Source organism: Phaethon aethereus (assembly GCF_964289735.1).
Source record: "Phaethon aethereus genome assembly, chromosome: 1".
NCBI lineage: Eukaryota > Metazoa > Chordata > Aves > Phaethontiformes > Phaethontidae > Phaethon > Phaethon aethereus.
Window position 1 is genome coordinate 7,430,947 of NC_138575.1, and position 22,758 is coordinate 7,453,704.

The window sequence follows — 22,758 nt, forward strand, 5'->3', positions numbered from 1 at the left end:
GTAAGAAAGGAAAGCAGACCCACAAAGAGTTTCAATAAATGCCCAGGCTCTCACTTCTAGCAAAATCCAGACTATGGTGGCTGAAAGCTATAGAGGCAGAAGGTTCAGTTCTGTTATGTACGTGTCCGATTCTGGCTACTTTTCGTTTCTCCCTCTGAGGTGTCTGTGTTCCCAGACGCAGAAGGACAAATGACTCCTTCTGACTCTGGCATCCAGCAGGATTCAGAAGGCAGCTGTTGGGAGGTGTGGTGACAGCTCTCCTTCCTCTCCTGCAGAGTAACTTATCGCCCTCCTGACACACTGCACTTTCTGAGTTGCCTCTTGAACCCACCGTTTGGCAGCACGATGCAGTGGAGCTGCAAGGCTGTCAGGGTGAATGTGCGTCTCAGCACCAGTGCAAAGCTCGGCCTCATTTTCCTCCAAGTCTCCTAAGGTTCCTCTGACAGGGAGGTGATGGCCCTCTGCCCCTCGTGCATTTTTCTGGGCTTGGTTTTCTCTTCTGTCCTTGGAGTCATAAAATCGGGAATTTGCTCTACTTTAGGAGTCATCCTTCTTTGTGAGAATATGAGCTTCAAAAACATCAGGATATTTGCAAATGCAAGGTCTGTATGTGGAGGGCAACCCAAGGTCTCGGGGAGCTTCAAGTTTCAGGGTCCTACCTCTTGATCACATTCAGATATTTGGCCTTGTAACATGTACTTTTTTGGCTTTTAATTTTCAGCTCCTGAAGTGCTGGCCCAGAAACCCTACAGCAAAGCCGTGGACTGCTGGTCCATCGGGGTCATCGCATACATCCTGTGAGTATCATCTGTTGGGTTTTCAGTCACAGGCAGCTTTGGGACCTGCAACATGTTCTCCCACCATGTAGATACACACTTGTCTGGTCCAAGAAAGTTCATCTCTGACACTTGTGACCCAGAATAACATGAACCTTGGACACTTCCCAGTTACATGAAGGCTGAAATTTGGGCAGAAGTGATAGGAAATGAACCAGAACCCTTTGAAAGCAAAAATCCTTGCTCCCACCTGCACTACACTGTGTGCAATAGTATGGCCTTGTCCAGGTTGTGACATTAGTGAAGCTATTCCCTCCCCTTTGACAGGAAACAAATTTGGCCATGTCCACAGAGGACAGCATCATGCCCCCAGCCATATCCTGAAAGATCACCTCTCTTGAGGCATCATTGTAACGGCTTTCCATCCGCTGGGGAGGGCACAGAGAGGGATAAGGGGTGAAGAGTTTTTTATGTACTGCAGTGAATTATTCTCATTAAAACATAATACAAAGTACTGAGAATTTACAGAAAATGAGGGATCATTTTCCTTACTATATCCAACAATCAGGTCCCATAGGAGAGGGTGAGCTGACCTCTGCCCTGTCAGTTCTGTCACTCTTCCATCAAGCCATTAAGCCTCTGCTTTTGTAGCTGAGATTTGCTCCTCTATTAGGACTCATTGCTGCTCAAAGGAGGGGGGATTAGTTGCTTGAGAAAGCTACAGGACCAGGACTTCTGTGTATTCTCCAAAGTGGTGAATAGATCTCAGAACTTGTATGTTTATGGAGATTTAGTGCCTGTCCTCATTCAGTACCTGCTACCCTTCGTCACATAGGCTTAATAGGGTAATTTAGATTGGAGGGAACCTCAGGAAGTCCTGTCCTTGAGGTCAGACTAGGTTGCCTAGGGCTTTATCCAGTTGGATCTTGAAATCCTCCAAAGGCAGAGACTGCACAAGGTCTGTGGGCAATCTGTTTCACTGCTTGACTGTCTGCGTGGGGAAAAGGTTTTTGCCTTTTATCCAGACTTGTCTCCATGAAATGGTGCAGCCAGTACCCTAAATGTGGGTGCATCTTCAGTGCTTGAGCCATGGAAGTAGGTAAGCCAACTCCTGTCCCAGCAACAACACTTGGAAGGATTGGAGAGGTGTCCTGGCCACTGTGGTGACAGGGATACCCTGGTACCAGGGATCATTAGTGCTGTCCAGAGAAGGGCATCCGTAAGACTTCTGGGCACCATCATCTGAATCCAGCTCTGTGTGCATGCGCGCATGAAATCACTGCTAATATTTGGATTGAGAAGGAAATACAGAAGGAAATACAGGTCTGTGAACCTGTAGGAAGATTCCCTCTAGCTTAGGGACCTGTCTTGATGGGATGGTGTGTGCTCAGGGCTCAGGTCTATGAGTCCCTGCCTGTCATTCAAATAACAATTGCATAGGTTGCATCTGCACAGCCTAGCAGACTTTGAAGCAGCAGCTATTCATGTGGGTCTTCGAGAGGAGGTCAGGCTTTTGCCATGAGCTGACCCAGGGTGACCACACAGAGCACAACAAGCCTGTTTCTTTTGTGCAAGAGAGCACAGAGCTGCTGTATAGTTGTTGACTGCCACAGAAACAAATGTCTTTTCATGCCAGCATTATCAGTACTTTCCCTTTTTTTTTATTTTTCCCTTTTACACAACTCTCACAGTTATACAAGACTGAAAGAAAAAGCAGCTCCAATGAGGCACAGCATTAAAGCATTCCTATTTTGTTCCCTTTCTCCTTCTGCAAACGTTTCATGGCTTGTCAACATGAATAACTTTTTGATGGTGTAGTAGAACTATTTTTGTCAGGACAAACCTCATTGCTGTACTACCTGCTCTGTGCAACGGTCATTCTTTAAATTTTCATTTAGTATTGAGCATAAGTTACATGCTACCTAAAATAACTTTTTTTATATTAAGATAGTATAGGAAGGCTTTATTTGTTTGCATGTATGTTTATTAATTTAAAACAAATTCCTTCCTAAAAACATCAGCTTTATGACTGGCTTTCCAGTCTACATGAATATTTGAAAACTTGTTGAGTACAAAACTTTGCATGGGATGGATTTATCTTGGAGCAACCATCAACAGCAGGATGCAAAAAACCTTTGCGTAACAAAGCAAAAACCAACAGTGCTGATTCTGACTTTGTGGCAAAACCCAGCAGGACATGCTACAGCAGTGAGGAAGACAGCAGACATGCCAAAATACCTCAGAGGCTGCTTCACATATCCATTCCCTAGTGCTCTTTTAGATGAGGATGGTGTGTGCTGACCCAAACGTGTCATCTTCCACAAGAAAACCTGAGCATGGAAGGCCTAGGTGTTGAGGTTTTTTGATGTTTTCAGTCGTTGCCAGCCATGGCGGGACAATCGGGTAGAGTCTTTTTTTTTTTTTTTCATAGTACTTTGCTGAATACCAGCTTCAGAAAGCAGGAAGAAGGATGATGCCAGTTCAAGACAGCAGTACACTGCCTCACTTCCAAGCTTGCCCACTGCCCAGGTTCAGTTTATTGTCAAATATTCACCATGAAAATATGTGTCCATCTGGCAGCCCACAGTGGGGGAGAACTGCTGCATCCTTGTTGCCTGGAGATAAACTTGGCTCTGCTTTCCTCTAAGTTTTTAGTCTCATTCAACCATGGCTCTTGCACCAAAGGTCTCTTTTTGCTGGCAGACTTCTTGTTATTGCACTTGTTGCTTTTATGAGTCTTGCTGAGAAATATGGATGAAGCAGTGCTAAGCAATGTGTCCTCCACCACCTACTTAATGAACGCATCTTCGATAGGTGGAAGATTTCAGTCTCATCCATAAACCTTCCCCCTTCTTAAGCGAGGATGCTCTTTCTGCAAGGCTCAGCTCAGTTGTTTCCTGCTCTGTTTTCAAAATCAGCATGTGCTGGGCCTGTCAAGAAAGGCGTACACACTCCTCAAATCTAAATTCTCCATTTGCTGTAAGGGGAATTCCCAACCCTGAAGGCTTAAATCAATTTACTAAGAATGAGTCCCTATGAATTCATGTTTGCAGAACAAAGAAACCTTTTCAGGGTTTCTGTGCTTCATGTAATAAGGACCTGATTTGTATTATGTACAGTCAAAATGAATGGCAATAATGTGTTGCCATAGAAGGAGCATAGTAATGTGTTTGCCAGACAGCTACTGCTTGGGTGGGATTGGGTCTGAGACCAAACCACCTCCTTGAATATTTCTGCATGTGAACTGCATCCTTCAGCTCCTGTTACAGTCAGCACCACTCCAGGGCTCACTTTGGTTACCCTCGTGTAGGTGCTTAGTGCTGTTTAATCACAGTGTCCCACTTGGTCTCAAGCTGTAGTTGCAGGATGGTCCAGCTCCCCGTAGCCCCATGACATGCCAGATGGGGACAGTGGTCCTGTGCACTCGACAGCTTGTCCAGTTGCTCTGGGCTCTGGGCACCTCACAGAATCACAGAATCACAGAATCATTAAGGTTGAAAAAGACCTTTAAGATCAAGTCCAACCATCATGCCCACTAAACCATATCCAGAAGTGCCACGTCTACATGTTTTTTTTTCAACACCTCTAGGGATGGTGACTCCACCACCTCCCTGGGCAGCCTGTTCCAATGCCTGACCACTCTCTCAGTAAAGAAATTTTTCCTCATATCCAATCTAAACCTGCCCTGGCGCAACTTAAGGCCATTTGCTCTCATCCCATCGCTGGTTACTTGGGAGATGAGATCACCTCACCACAACCCCCTTTCAGGTAGTTGAGAGCGATAAGGTCTCCCCTCAGCCTCCTCTTCTCCAGACTGAACAACCCCAGTTCCCTCAGCCACTCCTCATAAGACTTGTGCTCCAGACCCCTCACCAGCTTCGTTGCCTTTCTCTGGACATGCTCCAGCAACTCAGCCCTGCCTGAGCTGATGCAAGCAGTCATTTCACTGAGATGTGCTGTTCAGTTGCCTAAACTTATGTGTTTAGTACCATCTTGGGGTGTTGGGGACAGCCAAGTGGCTTTGGCAAGTGTAATGCACTGCGGAGACCTTCCTTCTGGAATGGCAGATGGAGGCCAAGCAGGAGACCATGCACCATGCCAAATAGCACCAGATGCCCATGCTGAGGCTACTGGTATGGTTTCATCTGCTTTATGGTACATTTGCATCACTCTCCAGTCTCTGTTGACTCCACATCTACTGACTGCAATGGGAGCTTAGAAACCCAGCCCACATCTCAGGTGTCCTACTCTTCAACTGGATCTCATCCTTGCTTCCAGGAATAGCCAGAAACTGCAGACATGGCCATGTAAGAATGTGGATGTCAGGGGTACAGTAAAGACAGAGAAGAAGAGGGGTCCTTCCCTAAGCTGGTAGGAAGTAGCCCTGATGGGGTGTCTGATACCACCAGTGATGGGCACAGGTTTAAAATCTAGGTTTGCTGTCTCAGCAGTGCCACACTGCTGGAGGTAGCAGAGCCATCACGCTCACCCTGCACAGCACAACACGGTGCTGAAGTGCCACAAGCACCAGCAGCATAGCCACCCTGGAGCAATGCTGGTAGTTAATCCTGTCCTGAGCAGGAGCTATTAATTCTGATATATAACCACTCCCATTCGGATATGCCATTTCCAGCTCCACAGTCGGCACAGTTAGAGCTACTTGCACATGGTCAAACCATTGGAGACATATTTATGCACAGGGCAATCCAAGCACATCATCCTGCATCACCTCCCCACCTCTCCCACAAGTCCTCACAGCCACTCTGAACAGGCTGTTGTCATTTAAGAAGATGGAAACGCAGGGGAATCCAACACAGAAGCCAGGCATATATTAAAGACGCTTTGAGCTGTTATTACGGCAGGTGGTTTGAGTGCCTCCAAACACAAGCTCAGTCTCACATGAGAGCCTCCAGTTTATGACACTGGAAGAACAAACTGTTTCTGGGGCACCGACGCTCTAGAGAAATATTTGTTTCTGAGATATGCAAGGTGAAGGATTGTCTTCGGAAAGAATACATTTGTTTCAGTGCCAGTGTCTAATGTTTCTTGTTAATGACAGCCAGATTACAGAGGCTGCACCAGCGGAGTTTTTATCAAAACCTATTTTGCATGAAAAGTCATTATTCACACAAACTAATTTTAGCAGCCTGAAATTTCCTGTTATTCCAGTTGCAATATTTCTCAATTTAAAACAGCCTCACCGTTGAGCTCAGCTTTCTACTTATCACAAGATAGTTTTGATAATGTGTCCATCTTAAAAATACAAAACGTAAGAAGAGCTGGAGACTTCACTGAATTCCCAGCAGCTGGATTTTGCACCTGTCTGGGTCACATGAGGGGTTACAAAAGCTTAGGGAGCTAAAGTACGGCTCGCATGCATACCTGCTATAACAAAGATTAGGCTAATATCTGCGAAAAACAGAAGATCATGTTCCAAAGCTGGAAAAGCAGCCAGGGTGACAGAATGCTTTGCCTCAAACCCTGGTTATTCATAGTCAACACCTCCTGTGTCTTCTGCACTAGGCTGAACACATTTTGCCCTGAATTTCCTTCTGATTCTGTTCACTGGTAGGACAAGGGAATTACTGGTTTCTTATTGTTATTTATAAACAACAAATATCTGGAGATAAATCTTGGATCATACTTTCCTGTACTTCTTTGCAGCTGAGTTGGTTTTGATTTTCAAGTAGATGTGCATGAAATCATCAATGATGTTTGTACAGAAGGATTAACAAGGGACAGTACAAAGTATGTTATGCCAGAAGAAGTTTCCACCAGCATCCTTGAGTCATGTGTTGGGAAAAGCTGGTCAGTCATCTCGCCTGCTTGGGATCACACACAAGCCTAACTAAAAAAGTGAGAAACAAGTTACTTGTTCAGTACTGGAAGGAGAATCAGGGGTGGCAAAATGTACGTGGGCACGTTGGATTGCTTAGGATAACACACTAGGAAAACATCCCCAAATGATTGCTCCTCATTGCTTGCTTCTTAATCTATTTTTTATTCCCCATGCTAATACATCTCTTGTCCACAGTTTTGTGAGGGCACCAGTGTCAGCCAGTATGAGGGTCTGTTCCCAAAATAAGAAGAAATACATGTGTTTATCCCTATAAATAGCACTTGGATGACTTCCCACACCATACATCTCAGGTCTTTGAGTACTTACTGAATTCTTTGCTCTAATCTCACTATAAAATTATTTGTAAAACTAACTGCAGTGCCTCTCGTGTTACAGGCTGTACACTGACCATGCAAAGGGGTTGTTTAGCCTTTAGTATCACCCCGATACGTAATGAGAGCTTGCAGGGGTTTGCTTTCTCTGCCTGGTGAGGAGAAGATGTCCCTGGTATTCCTCTTGTGCTCTCCTGGCGGCTTAGAAGCCATTTCTAGAGAAATATGACTTCTGGCATATCTTTTGTACATCCACCTGTGTTTTGCTTACCTGCATCCCATTCTTTTTAAGGCAAGACTGGGAATACAAGGTTAAGGGAAAATCTGTTGCTGATGTGATAAGGTTGTTAAATAATTCTGAAAAGCTTTATTTGGTGAAACTGCAAGAAAATTATGACAACTAATAGCTGCCTGAAGGTCCCTCAGGACAACACAGGATTTTTTCACATTGAAGACAGAGGGGTTATTTTTGTATTTCTGCATATCTGAAGAAAAGCAGCAGAACTTCTGATAGTGAGGTCATTTTTTTCACACAGAAATGTCCCAACAGATGGAAATGAAGTTGGTGGGATTTTGATTCTGTAAGAATTAAATAAAAACTTATTATGGACTTTGGAAAGTGGCCCAGTTGCTGGAAGTCCAACAAGATTTCCTCCAGCCATAAATCGCATGATAGGCTAATTTACTGGGGCTTTTCCCATCCCTCACTGCAAAGCCAGTAATGTTAAAATGTTAAAGTAAGTGATGTTAAAACTTCTGTGTCTTCCTAAACTCTGATTTTAAGGGAAAGGACAGCAAGACAGTCAATATTTTGGCTCCCACAGGGAGGACCTGTGCCAGGATGCCCTGGTGTTCCCTTCCCACATGCCACTTCCTCTGTCCTAAGGAGCTTGCTCCCTTCTCACATGCTTTCTGCTATAGGTCCTCAATGATTTGCCTCCTGGAGGAAGATCCTTGGGTCCCCCTATACAGGAGGTTCATCCCCATCCCTGGCTGAGCCAGGACCAGCCCTTGCCCTACACTCCGCTGGCTTTCAGGCAGGGGCTGGTTTGGAGGGATGTCCCTGCCCACGACCTGTAATAGCAACTGACACTTCTCAAGCTCTCACCAACAAGGGAAAAGCAGTGCCAAAAGAACCTGCTTTCTGCCCAGTGCCCGGCTTCCAGCAGCCCTGGCATTCTCCTGCATGACCCTGACTCCTCGTACATCAGACCTTCCACCATGCACCCCTGTGGTGGGCTGCGCTGACCTCCCAGACACAGAGGTAGATACCCCAGACCTGTGTGGATACTCAAGCCATAGAGAGGAGGACGAGAAGATCTGGATGGGTGCAGGAAGGGGATTGAAAGGCTGTGGAGGGTCTGAGGCTCTTGCTGGGTTTTGTGTCTCTCTACTCCCCACCTTGCAGGGCTATAGCCCTCCAGCTCTGTGCTGTTCCGAAGTTTGCTCCTACCTTTTGCTGTCACGAGCATGTATAAATCACAGCAGCCCTAACTTGTGCTCTTGTACCTTTGCCAAGGTAATTAGTACAGTGCACATTTTAAGAGAGTTATTTCTCTCTCCAGAGCAGCCTGCCAGCGCCTTGGCATGCACAGCGCTGTCTGCTCACCTTAAAATGCTTTATCGGAGCAGTTTGGTTTTGTTTAAGGAAAGTGCTGAGGAAGGCAAGAAATTAATGAAGTGCTGTCAGGCTTCTTATATGGAGCCCCCTGAGTGCCCCAGGGAAGAGGGACAGAGCAATGGCTCCGAGTGCCTTTGGAGGAGTCGTTTTCCTCCAACTTGGGCATCTCTACCGCAGTGGCCATCTTAGTGCTGGTACTGCCAACTCCAGCATTCCCAAACCACTCAGTAAAGCACCCAAAATCTTGAAGGTTGTGACAAAAGAGGAGGAAGGTGAAAATCAGTCTGTGTGTGTCATCCCACAACACTGTGGGACATAAGCACTGGTATTTATTACATTAAAGCAAGTTGTATAAATGTTCTTCGTAGATACCTGTAGGGCTGGATCCTGGTTGTGAATCTGGTTTCTGCATTAGGTTACCAGATGTTTTTCCTTCATTATCCAGGCGCATAGTGGCTTTTTGGTGTTTGCTTAAATGCACCGTTTTTAATGGCCCGTCTCATATGCCACTTCCACCACTGTGTTTCATGTAGGAGCTGCTGCATCGAGCGCCATACACAAGTGCGTGCCCATTAAGTAGGTATGCAGTCCTGCTCTGAACGTAAATGCTTGTCCGGTATGAGTTTATCTTATTTGCTGTTGATAATGGCAGTCATCCAGTGGGACACAAATGAGGACTGGCTCATCTGCTTTGCAAGATAAAGAGAGATTTCTGATTCAGCTGAACCACAGTGGATTCATTACAGTGCTGCATATTTCAGTAGAGTTCTTCCAGGTCAATATGGATCTGACGCAGATCAACATCTCACTGAGCATTTAAATTATTCATCAAGCACACTGGCTCTTCAGAGCTAACAAAACATTGCTCCTTTCACCCTCAAGTGTTGAGTTGGTTCAAATAACCTCCAGGGCAGCCGTCTGGCTTTGGGTTATAAATAACTTGAATATTTCGTTTCTTACAGTTCCTCCCCTTGCTCTGTTGTTGCTACAGTGTAGTGTTTCAGCTAGATCTTCAGTCTGTTTATAATGGCTGGCTCTCTCCAATTAAATGCTTTATTGAGGTTGATTGACTCAGGGTTTAAGAAAACTGTAGGAAAAAGATCATTTCAATATTGGCAAAGTATGTGAAAGAATAAATTACACCGTAGACTAGAGATAAGAGAAAAAATGCGTCATCTCCATACAAGACAATAGAGGCAGAAAGGCCTGTTTAACTATGAGCAGGATGGGTTTGCTAAAACTTTGGACCAGCCTCAGAGGTAAACCTGGCACTTTGCAGCACTGGTCTGAAAACTTGAAGAATGGGTATCTTTGCTGGCATGTCTGTATCGAGAGGGACAGACTACTGCATGCGGCATTGGCTGGACGGGAGGGATCGCTGACACACGGGTTTTATCACCACAGTTGCTTATGGCAGTGCTGGATGTGGGTTTCCCATGTCTGCAGGGCTGGAGGAGCCCTGGCTCGGTGGAGTGACTGTCCTGCTGTCTGCAGCACTGGGAGGGTGCACCCTGAGTCTTTTAGCTCAAACTAGTCCAATAATCTTCAACGTCCTGCTTGTCCTGGGGCTAGGTTTTCTGAGAAATCTGATTATAAATACTGAGTTAGCTGGTGCAAGTGGCTTGTGTAAAGTGTTGGGTGAGATCAGTCTAGAGGGACAATCAGAGCAGTGAAGCCAGTATGGAGAAGACTCTTGGATGGTGAATGGTTGTGCTGGGGGATGAGAGGGGCTGGTGCTCTGGATGTAGGGTTTAGCCCATGAAAGCTCCTCTTATCACATGTATAGATGAGGATGGAAGGGCTCATGGCTGTGTAATAAAAATATTCCTCTGTCTAAACACCCAAAAGCATGCAGAGGGAGACCAGGATACCTACCTGAGTCAGCATAGGATCAACAACACTGGGTTTCCATGCAGAATTCCTCTTTGCCCAGGTTGGTGCAAATCTCCAGAAGTGGGTTTACATGTCCCTGAACAAACTTCTCTCATGGTAGTGCTTGCTTGCTTGAAAATGTAGTGGGGCAAGTCTTAAACAAGAGTTTCTTCTTCTCCCTCCTTCTCTCACTTTCTTGGCAGATACAGGTCCAAGGGTCACATGTCTCTCTTCTTGTTCTCCGTTAGGCTCTGTGGGTATCCCCCTTTCTATGACGAAAACGACTCCAAACTCTTTGAGCAGATCCTTAAGGCGGAGTATGAGTTTGACTCTCCATATTGGGATGACATCTCCGAGTCTGGTAAGAAACTACTGCTCATTTAATTGCAACAACTATGCATGCATGCCTGCCTGTTGCAGATATCCTTCACTGGGCATGAGAATGCACCCTTCGTCATGTGTGGAGCTCCTTTTAACTGAAAACCATTGGGAATGTGCATTTATTTTATCTCAAACAATTACAGGAGGTTATTTCTGCAGGAGAGCAAATTATGTACCAATTTATCCAGTCACACACAAAGCACTAAAACATAGCTGGGACAGAAGATGAAGACAGCAGAAGATTGTTCCAGGAAAACAAAGCAGTTTAACTTCATCATACCCAAATAAAATGCAGATGTTTTATGTGTCACTAGTAATAAGAAGACAAACCAGTTCTGCTCCGTTACCAAAACAGTACTGCAGGTCCGAAGCGAATCTGCAGTGTATACAGCAAAGACAAACCCAAGAAATGAATGGCTCCCAAACGAGGCGGGTAAGCAGACTCAGAAACTGGGAGTACTGTCCTCATGGTTGGATCCAGAGAGCTGCCCATGCGCTCACCCGGTTCCCCATCCAGTGAAGCAGCCATTTAACCCATAGCTCTAGCCAGTCTGGCAGAGAGGCAGATATACTGCCCTGTGACAGGTAAATGTGCCTAAAGGCTTCAGGCTCCAGCACGCCTCATAGACTGCCAGCATCGGTATCTATAGGTGACGGCAGGGGCACGTTCAGCGTTGCACCCTACGTGTGCCACTGGCGTGCTGTGTGGTCTCCAAGCTCGGTGTCCTTGCTCTGTCCGACCTGGGGGAACGTCTGCTGTTTCACGCTGGAGAAGAAATGAATTCTAGGAACATTTTATCAGACAGAAAGGCGGTTTTCTTATTCATTAGTACTACTGATTAAGGCAGGGGAGATATAAAAAGAAGTGTTTTATTTTAAAGATGATTATATATCCTGTTACCTCCGCATAGAACAACATTTCATGCTGATTACATCTGCGGTCCAGATATCGTTGTGATGGATTGCGTAAAAATATATGTGATGAGAAGTTTTTTTAAGCCCATAAGGGTTTTCTGAGAAAATATGAAGGTCTGCTGGCCAACCCCTTTGCATTTTGGGGGGAAAGTACATCACCTATATCAGCACAAAGATTTTCTTGCCATATTTGGCTTTGCTGTGGCTCCTTCAGCTACTCTCTCCTGAAACTACTGGATACATGCCATGCTGTGATCTCCCTTCCCTCCGTTATAGTGTTGATTAAAAACACACTACCTCATGCCCAAGGGAGTCCGTTTTCCTCGGTAACTTGGTTTTAAATACACAACATGTCCTCACAGCTGCCCATGTGTGTGATTTCTTGGAGTGAGCGGCATCTGACCTCCTCCTTGCCTTTCCCACTCAGTTTGCCAGCATCTGCAACAGATGTGGCCATATTCACACCACAAAGACGATCAGAGGCACTTGGCTGACCAGGGAGCTGGGAGCTGGCAGGCTTGAACTCTGCTGACTCTCAATTATCCATCCCACTCCTAAATATACCTGCAGGAGTAGACGCCTTAAGCTTTTATCTGCCATACTAAATAGCTTGGATTTAGTCCTAAGTCACTTTGATTATATATATACTAATAAATAACAAATGACCCAGGGCCATTTTGCTGTGACCAGATGGCACTTGGTAGCCTGGTCAGTGCTGTTGGCTGATCATCATGCAGCAGAACTGAGCATCAACCCAACTGCTTTAGATTATACTCTCTTTTCTTTACAGCCAAAGACTTCATTCGGAATTTGATGGAGAAGGACCCTAATAAAAGATACACCTGTGAGCAAGCAGCACGGCACCCTTGGTAAGCAACAGTCACTGCTGTGTGAAACCCTCAGGACAGACAGCATCGTTTTACATTCATGGGTGGAAGTGGTATTTCCGTCACACAGTATACTAACCTCTAATAAATAACTGGTTTTATTCTTACAACCCCCGCCTTTGTCCTCCAAATTTTCCTGGAAATACACGATAGACTTTAATCTTATGCACCAACCTGTTGAGTATCTGTATAAGGATTCAGTGAAATGCTGAATTATGTATGATGTCGACTGTAGTGCAGCAGTGGGATATGCCAAAATGTTTGAACCCAGAAATCATATTTTGGGGCCAAAGGTCAAATTCTGCAGGTGTGCAGAAAGCTGTGCATCAACCTGCTCATGAGGTCCTTGTCAAAGTAATACCAGAGCACTTAAGAGCATCCCATGAAGTAGGGAATCCTCATCTGTGCTTCACAGATGATAGTCCACCTCCTGCTTGCAGTAAGGAGCTGGTTTCACATGCTGTTTACCCTCTCTTGTTGCATGGCAGATATAGGAGACCCCAGAGAGGGATCAGCTGAGTCTGAATTGGCTATAGCAATGCTATCTCCACTGAGATATTCCACAGAAAAGTACCTGGTCTGACTGTATTCATAATTTAAACCTTTGATAAGTGCCTTAAATTAGATAATGCCTTTGCACGTGGATGACTTCACCGACAATACCCAAGGGTGATGTAGCTCAAACAAGAGTGGCTCATGTACTTTTGACCAACCCTAAGTGACTGAGCATTGTCCCACACTACCAGCTGTGCCCAAGAATGTGCTTTGGATGTAAGTCTTTTAGGGCAAGGATCATTATATATGAAGCGAGATCTTATTTTGGTAGCTGCAACAGAAAGGAGTCAATGGCATGACATTTTCACCCCAGATGTGCATTAGACTGTGTTTTTATATAATTACCACAAATACCATTTCCTTTTGCAGTTTCTGGAGCACTGGATGGATAAGAGCGTTAGGCTGTGCATTTGCAGGGGAACAGAAGGTTTTCCTGAGCATGCATAGCCACTCAGAAAAGCAACGGGGCCAGTGTCATAACTAGCTCAACAGCTTGATGGACCGCAAAATTGTCCTGGTGATGCAACGTGAGCCCAGGGATCAGCTTCGAGTAGTATAGCTGAGTATAAAATGCGTGGTAAGAAAAGCACAGGCGTAGAAGTTGTCAGTGAGTTTTAAGGTAACACTGCTTTCTGCTGGGAGTTGGAGACGTTTGTTCAGAGGATGGAGTCTGCATCCCTCTGAGGCTGGGGAGCTTTATCAGTGAGGTTCTGGTCACTTCTGCTTTTGCAGCAGGCATGGGTTTTGGATATGCTTGACCTTTCTAGCTCTGAAGTGACAGAACTTGGTACCCAGCTTAAAATTATGTTAAATTTCAGAGCAGAGTAAAACTTACACCTGCAGCTCTAGAACAAATACTTCGGTTTGGTTTCAAGGGATTTATGCTCCTTTCTCCGATTCTCATTGGTTTGTCTCATCTCTCTGCTACTCTCAGTCCTGGGACTAGAGGAAAAACCTTTCAAAGGTTTTTACCATTCTGGCTTACATGCTGATAAAGTTTTGTCAATACACAGGCTGATGAAGTACCCCCATCATTAATTAACGATTTGGCACTCATGAAAGAGTTTAGTGAGTTATGACTACAAAAGTGGTAGAAATACAGTGAAATGGCACTGATTTCTTCATAGTGGGAATGGTGTACCGCTGTCTGACTGCGGGTTGTCAGTTGCTCTGAAGAAAAATAAGGCTGAAGATAAGACTGAGGATCAGTCTTTACCATTAAAAAGTTTTAGGAAAGGCTTGGGATGCAAAAGGCAATGTAAATCATTGAGAAAAGCAAGGTTCTTGCTTTTCATCCTCCATGCCAATGACAATGAGAAACATTTTACAGACGGTTTTTAGCTGCATCAGTGGCTGGCGTCAATACAAATGAGAGATGAGAAGAAGTCAAGGCCTGGGCCTGCCCTTTTTTCCAATGTCCCGAAAAACTGCATTGTCTGTGTGACAAAAAGGAAATTTAGGAAATGAAATCCAGCTTTTGTGAGCTGAAAAAAACCCAACACCATTTCTAAATGATATTGACCCGAGCCTCAGGAAATTAAACAAGTTACAAAAGTCAATATTGGAAATACAGAATAAACAATGGGAATGCAACTCCCAGCAGAGAATGAGGTGACCATTTGTATAACTGAGAGGCAGATTTTCCAAAGCCTTCCGTCCAAGATACACAAAACACAAGCATCCGGCTCTTGGCCCTGCTACATCTGTGTTGGTTGCTGGAGTGCAACAAAGAAACGTGGCACTTGTAACGCACACAGCTTCTGGGCCCTCCTAAAGGAACAAATGATAAAAAGTGTTTTCATTCCTTTTTTTTTCCTTTTTTTTTTCCTTTTGCATGTCATGGCCAGGGGCCAATGGAAACTCACAGGCTGCTCTATAATTTTTTGTATTTTCTATGGAATCCAATCTTCCATTTAAAAACAGCCCCCCCAAAAAAGGGGTTTGCCCCATTTCTGTGTCAGGGGGTTGTCTTCTGCCAGGCTGACTTTGCAAGGCGGTGGTTCATTTGCAGGGCTACCTTTACACATGTAAAGCATTGCTTGGGGTCAGCCTTTGAGATGTCAGATGTGCAAATGGCACCGCAGTAGGGACAGTTAAAATATCAACATGTTTCCACCCCAAATCCACTTCCCTTTGACACAGAGACAATATGTGCCACAGGGTTACAGAAGGACAGTTGTACAGTGAAAGCTAAGCATGGAGGTTTCCAAAGATATGGCTTCAGATCTATCTCTGTCCTCCCCAGTGAGCTCTTGAGCAAAACTCGGTATCTCATGCCTCCTTGCTCTGAAAAGCTTCCTGTAACATAAAAGTTGCAGTTATGGACCTCTCTGAGGTCTCCAGAGAGAATCCTGAAGTGCAGTCATTTTTTGGAGGGTTTGGATCTTGTAGTGATAAATGCTACTAAAACAGCTTTTTGGGTAATCAAGGCTACTCACCCAGATATTATCTGTTATTTCAGATGCTAAGATGTCCTTTTGCCAAGCCATTGCTCAAGAAGCATTTTCCACCCAGACTGCTTATGCCAGGAAATAATGAGATTTTTACTGCTTCTTTTCTCATTCTAGCCATTATATCTTTTGCAGTGGCATCCTCTCCTCCCCTTTGAAGGAGGAGAAGGCCTTTTCAGTGGAGGAGGAAGAGAGCTCTGTGCTTCCTCTCAATGGTCAGCTGTGTCCTTCTCTCAGCCTGGGCATATTTAAGTTTCGAACAAGTCCAGGCTTGAGTTCCTCTCTCTTGTGATTCCGTTCAGTGCTGCAGCAGAGATAAGGATGCGAGTGTTCAGCCGACAGAAAGAGGGTACCACACCTTTTATAATGGGGACATCCCACACCACCTTTTCACATGAGCATGTATTTTTCAGCGTACATCCCCGTTAGTAACATCATCTTCCATAGTGTCTACATTGCGTTGTCTTCTCTGTGTGTGATCAAAAGTAATGAGCATTAAGACTGCTGCGTGGAAGAGATGGTCAGAGCAGACTTCAAGCAGTCCCATAAATGCCGTGCTCTTGCAGAGTGCTTACACTTCAAGCAGGCCTTCATGGCATCCCCTAAAAGGTTTTTTTTGTCTGCAGGATTGGTTCTGTAGAGCAATGTAACTGGAGAAGCATCTTTGAACCCTATAGTTTACATGAAGTGAAATCCTGATTCCACTGAGGTTAATGGGAGTTTTACCACTGACTTTGGTGAGAGTTGGGGTTTGGCTCCTTGTCTCCAGGTGAACACAGAACATCTACCCAAGTCACTGATGCTGTGCAAATGGTAGGGAATTAGTACATATGATGAGATGGCTCCATGTAGTGACGTTTTCCAGCTTTCCATTTTTCTTCCTTCTGTGAAATCTTTTCCTGCAGTATCAGATCATTGGGATCAGCTACAAATTAGGAAGAAATCTGTCACATCATGAATATTTAACACATACGCTATAATCTGACTGTTATAAAAATAGTTAACTGTGCATGAGATGGCTACCTGGCCATGAGATTTTGTTGTTATAACATTTGTGAAGAGCAAACTGATTCCAAAGTATACCTCTTATTTTAATTACTATGCTTTTATTAAAAACTTCCAAACAAGGCTTGCATGAACTGGATCTTGTAAGATATTAATTTGTGCCTTTAAGGTTAATAATCTCTTTGAATTTCGGGAAACTGCTCAAGAATAGCCAGCGATTCACATGACTAAATGTTTGTACAGGATCAGACCCTAAAAAAAGTAAATACTTCTTCCCAGTGGCCCACTTTTCTGTGCTGTATCTGCTCCCCACATGCTTGCATTTACGTGATGTTTTGCTATTTATAATCAAACGGCCTTGGCAGGAGGACGGTATGTTAAACTCGGAGTTGGCAGAGAAGGAGGCTAATAATTGCAGTGAAGTATGGTAGCTGAAGCAGTACAATATTTAAGACTTGTTGGTATAATGATTACGCCCCAGCCTGTACAATCTGTCCATTTATACAGATTTCTCCAGTTTAATGTACAGGAGACTTATGCTTTCCATTGGAAAAGTTATTTATTTTATAGCATATCTTTCACTGAGGTTTGCACTGTTTATGGTGTGTGGCAAAGGTGCAATGTTCTGCTTAGTTGTTCCACTGTGACTTTTCGAAAAAGACGTGGAAAATGGAGTTAGCAAAAGAGTGGGGTAATTTTGCTGCAGCTTGATACATTTTAACGTTTCCCTAGCTCATATTAATGACAGCAATTAAGTTTATTAAATATATTGCCATGTCAGAGCCCACATCCTGTTTAGGGCAGTCGCTCAGACTGCAGTGATTGAGGGCGAGCAGCAGAAACCCGAGGACCTGTTTTTTCAGCTACAGGATCACACTGCGCTCTCCGTCAGGTCAAGCTGGGTCCCGCAGCCCCAAATTCAGCCTCCAGGCTTCGGTCAGAGGGAAAAGACAGTCCTCAGAGGGTGAAGAGAGGGTCCAACAGTCAGGAAGCTAGTGCAGGAATTGGAGGGCATGCTGTGAATTTATTTATTTGCTCTGCCACGCATTTCCCAAGTGACCTTGCATGGGGTTTAGAGCTCTGTGCTGAAGCCGGTTATGGTGTCGAAGGCAACTTGGGACGTCTAACTTAAATGTATGTATCGCCTTCCTCTATAGCCAGTATAGGGGAGAAGGAGGCTGTGGCACCTAAATTAGACACCTGTGTCCACGGGTAAGAGTGTGGCCCTTGCCTTTCCCCTGCTCGCGCAGAGGGAGAGCAGATACTTGGGACATGCTGACGTCCATCCCCGCCTACGCCGAAGAACTGCAAAGCTTTGGCCAGGATTGAGCCTCTGCAAATTGTGACCATGACCCCGAGTGTTTATTATGTGCCAGAGAGCACGAGCCAGATAATAATTTCCACCCAGGGAAAGGACATGGATTACAAAGAGCTCAGTTCTCAGGCAATGTTGTTTGAAGTGTGAAAAGAGCTCCCTGAAGGCAACTGCTGATGTTTACAACATTAAATCAAACTCTTATCGAGTTTGTCCCTGCACTCTATTTATTTTGGAGTATCACTGATACAGTATGTGTGTGTGTATATTTATGTGTGTATATATATGTGTGTGTATGTATAGAAGAGTTATGATCCTTCAGCATTACCCATTACAGCTAGCTCCATGTTTCCTGTTGTCATACTCAAGAGTATTTCCAAGCACTGTTTCCAAGCGTCTGAGTTAGCTGCCTTCAGTATGAAGGTTCAGAAAATAATGGTAGATTAAAGACTCAGCCCGTCACCATGGGCAGGGACGATGCAAGAGACATATGCTTGCAGTATGCTAACAAAGAACCCTCCAAAAGGAAATTCACTGGTTTTATCTTTGTTGGAGGTTTCTTTCAAAGCTTAGAAGTGATATGGCCAGATAAATTGCTGTGATAGCTTTAAACCCAGATAGAGAGCTAAAATAAATTAGATACTGTGAAATAATATTTGATCATTAGATTACTCTCATGTGCAGGGCCAGATTTGTTACCGTGATTCAAGATAGCTTCAGTGGAAGTGTTTGTGATGGAGAGTCGTCAGGCTGTGGCCCTTGGTATCCAATTCTGTGTGTGTTGAGACGCACATATTTACAACTGGATGTAAGACCAGCTTCAACACAAAGTTCCCCAAACCATTGTCAGTATGTAGCTGCTTTCAGGCGCTGCAACACAGGGACCCTGAGAGAAAAGCTGGGTTCCAGTTAAGCTAATCGGTCCTTGCTTGGTTCTGGGTGATGCTCAGCATGATAACAAATTATGCATTATTCTAATTTGTTTAATTTTCTTTTTGTATATGTGTGTGGTAGGTAGAAGTATTATCTTCTACTGGGCCAGCTGCTATAATTAGTAAAAACAAGTTTCAGTGCTGACGCAGTTAACTTCAAAGTTAACTGCAAACCCCAGAACTGTTGCTCAGGGTCTGACTAGATATGCATCAGTTTGATCACCTCTGAAACAGAAGATGGCTGTTTCTCAGGAAAAGTGGAGATGATTCCTGTAGGAGAAGGGAATGTTGTGCAGGGGAGGGAGGAAGAAAGAAAGATGCTAAGGTATTTTTGTTCTAAAAGGAAAAGCAACATGGTTTATAGCCTGTAGGCTTGGAGAGTTAGTGAAAGGTAGAAGGGCGATTATAACATGCTCTAAACCCAGTATCTCTATTAAATTTCATGCATTATCTTTTCAGCATGGGAACTAAAGTTTGTGATTAAATACATTCAGTATAGATGTGATGATGCTCATGATACCCATCTCAAGGTGGGTTTGTGTGTCCAAAACCTTACCTCATTTTCCAAACTCTAACCGTTGATCGTATAAAAGATATGACTTCTACCTGCTCACCTCCACCTCTCTTGCCTGTGTCCTTAAACCACCACATCTCCAGCAAAACACCAACAGCAAATGGATTTTAACATTTCTTTTGTTTTCTTAGAAGTAAAACTATACTATAAACACTATAATGCCGTGAGTATTTTATAAAAGTTTGAAGAACCTCCAAGGCAAAATACAGTATAAAAGCATAGTCCTCATGTTACAGCATTGCACCGTTAACAGGATAGTTCTTCAGAGGCGTCTTGGAGAATAATCCCACGCCCGGCTTTGGCAGCCAAGGCTGCGTTTTGGGCCACACCGTTCGGCATACCAGCACATGCTTGAGCAGATCCTGCTGTGCTAAATTAGCCCCAGCACTGCTGTTATTTTGCTCTGATTAAAAAATATCATCTGCAAGGTGCTAATGCTGCTGAAGAGACGTTAGATGTAGGATGGGCCCCACTGAGGGCTTCACAAGGTCTATCCCCTTGTAAAGTAAACTACTATTCTCCCTATTTGGGAAACACCCAAATACTGAGACTATTTTTCTGGAATTACCAGAATTGCATAATGAACATAGAATTAGTTGTAGAAGGTAGAAGACACTTTGTGAACTATTGGAACCAGCAGTTTCTTATTGAAACCACCAGCATTTCAGAAAATGATCCCTAAACTCAAAAAATTATATAGCCTGTATTTGAGCTACCCGCCCGATAAAAAGTTTCATATAGCAAAAATGCATTTGCAAGTCCTTGTGGAGGCTGGCAGGAAAAACCTTCTGGAAGAGCTGGCAAGGGTATCATACCCCAAGAACTTTGTCTGCCCATGTTTCCAAAATAAAATTTGACAAGAGGGAAACATGATCTGTGCTTACACAGCTTGTTAACAAACTTGTTCATAAAGCAAAATGCTTCTTCAGCTTTGGAGGAAAAATGTTCTTTGCGAATGTGAGTAAATTTTCTCTCTGCAGCTTGGTCTTTTGGATCAGTTGCTGAATGGATACTTTGGCTTGTAGCTGTCCGTGTATTAAGTGTTCGGCTTAGTTTTCTTCTGCAGAGTTGTAGTATGATGGTCAGCGCTCCCAGCTGGATCATGTTGAGGACACCTGCCTTCACTGAGGAGGTGTCCTTGGACAGAGCTCTTGACATTTTGGAGTGACTGTAGGGCCTGTCTGCACCAAAAGGCTGAGTGGGTGCAAGGAGAGTGTGCGCAAATCTGCACACGCTTGTGCACCTAAGCTCAGGAGCTGTGCAGGGCAGGCAATACAGCTGGAGTCTTCTCAGGCTGCTGGGTCATCTCTTCAAAGAAGTGACCTGGAGGCAATCAGGGACACTCTGTGTCCTGTCGTTTGGGTCATGTAGGAGTGGCTGTGGTAAAGTTGTAGGAGCTACTACATGCTAGAGAAACAGAGAAAATGCACTGTACGATGGGTGCAAGGCCAGGTGGGCTCTGTGTCCATCTGGGAGTACATACTGCATGGGATCCATCAAGGTCTGTGCTGGGCCTGGCAGTATTCCCTGTGAAGGAACAGTGAACATGATGCTTAACCTAGATGCTGCCTCAACAACCTTTTAGCTGCCTGGCCCAAGTGGGAAATCCAGACCAACTTGCCTCCATGTCAGTGGGAGAAGTGATCAGAAGGAATCCTCTTCAGAGGAAGACCTGAAGATCTTCCAGTTCTCTGTCAAATGCCTCCATCAATGGCACTGGGACCCAAGACAGGATGTCAGGTGCCATTTAGGAACCATGCTTTGCTCATTGTACCAGTTCTTCTGTCTACTTGAGTTAGAGGTTGTGTGGCAGTGGCAGTCATCCAAGTGTCCTTCCCAGTTGGAGGTGGGCTACCCAGAGTGAGAATCCTGCTCCTTCCTGCCCACAATCCTGCTGGCTCCAGCACTCTTGAATAACTGAATGTAGATATGCTCATTTGCAAAAGGATGGGATTGGTGGCTCTCCACTCTTGGGAGGCGGGTGTTTAGTTTCTCACCTTACTCCCAAGAGCAAATAGTTCGTCTCGTTTCTCTCACATCTTGGGTGAGTGTTGCCAGCAGGAAAGAGGGGAGCAATTTGAATGAGACTTGTCCCAAAGAGCACTTCTTATATGTGCCATTGACACGAAGGTAGGAAAAGCTCCATGTCCTTCGAAGAACAGGGTTACAGTTTGCAACAAACTGGGTGAAAAGAAAGGAATGTCTCCAATTCATGGGACACATAAATGGAAACAGCAGGCTGGGGTATGTAAGCAGAGTTTCATCTTTTAAGAAACACAAAGCAATGCTGCCATTCTGCTGCCTTAGTTGGAAAACACTTTGGGTGCCGCCCTCTAAGGAAGATGTGGACTCGTTGGAGAAAGTCCAGAGAAACTCACTAGATCAGAGGATTAGAAAATATGAGTTATGAAGAAACAGTGAAAGAATCAGTTTGTTTAGTCTACAGAAGAGAAGACTGAGAGAAGACATGATTACAGTCTTCAAATATGTGAAAGGATGCTTCAAAGACAAAGGGAATAAACTATTTTCCATGTCTTCTGGGGCAGTGGGGCACTGGAATAGGTTGCCTGAGGAGTCTCCATCTTTTGGAGATCTTTAGGACTGGTTAGCCAAATATCTGTCAAAATTATTTTGACAGAGTTAGGCAGGGGGAAGGACTAGACCACTGAGTCGCCCTGACCCTCTGATTATTTTATTGCAGGTCCCCAGACTGGCAGACTCTGGGCCTGATGAATTATTCCATTTCTTATAATTTTTTATTGCTAATGGACATTGTGTTTCTACACTGTGGCTAAAAAAATTGGTTTCTGAAAACATCACATACAACACAGGAGGGAATTTTTGCTTCCTGGCTTCACCTAAGTTAGATAGCACTAATTAACCCAGCACGTGGCCCAACATCAGTTCACTATGGTGCCTGCTCTTCCAATCTCATGCCCTGAAGAGTTAAAAGAATCGGTACAATTCCCTTGAAATGATTGTGTTTACTGGATATTTGAATGTGTCTTGTTTCTTGAACAGATAGTTCAAGAAACTGTGCAAGATCAGTTAAGTTTTTAGGTCGAGTGTTGTTCAGCTTAAGTTATTTGTGCAGCCTGCACTGTTTTAGTGAGCATCCGTGTATCTGCTTTACTGTAAATCTACATTAATCATGATGAATGGCTATGTACGTTGCAGGGAGGCCGGAAAATCTCCAGTGCAAACAGAAATCAGACAGGTTGGAGTGGCTCTGGAAGCTGCTGCGTGGCTGAGGCTAAAGTGGTCTCAGCCTGTTGATGTTAAATCTTTAGGTGTAAAGGGAAAA

At 44.5% G+C, this 22,758-nt stretch overlaps 1 protein-coding gene across 1 annotated transcript in view; it reads left to right on the plus strand.

Annotated features, from left to right (window-relative positions):
• The window catches only part of CAMK1D (calcium/calmodulin dependent protein kinase ID), a 239,810-nt gene that overhangs the window by 210,744 nt on the left and 6,308 nt on the right, over window positions 1-22,758 (plus strand). The window contains exons 6-8 of the mRNA XM_082001800.1: window positions 722-797; window positions 10,689-10,801; window positions 12,527-12,605. Coding sequence (XP_081857926.1) covers window positions 722-797; window positions 10,689-10,801; window positions 12,527-12,605 — 268 coding nt within the window. The remainder of the gene's footprint in view (window positions 1-721; window positions 798-10,688; window positions 10,802-12,526; window positions 12,606-22,758) is intronic.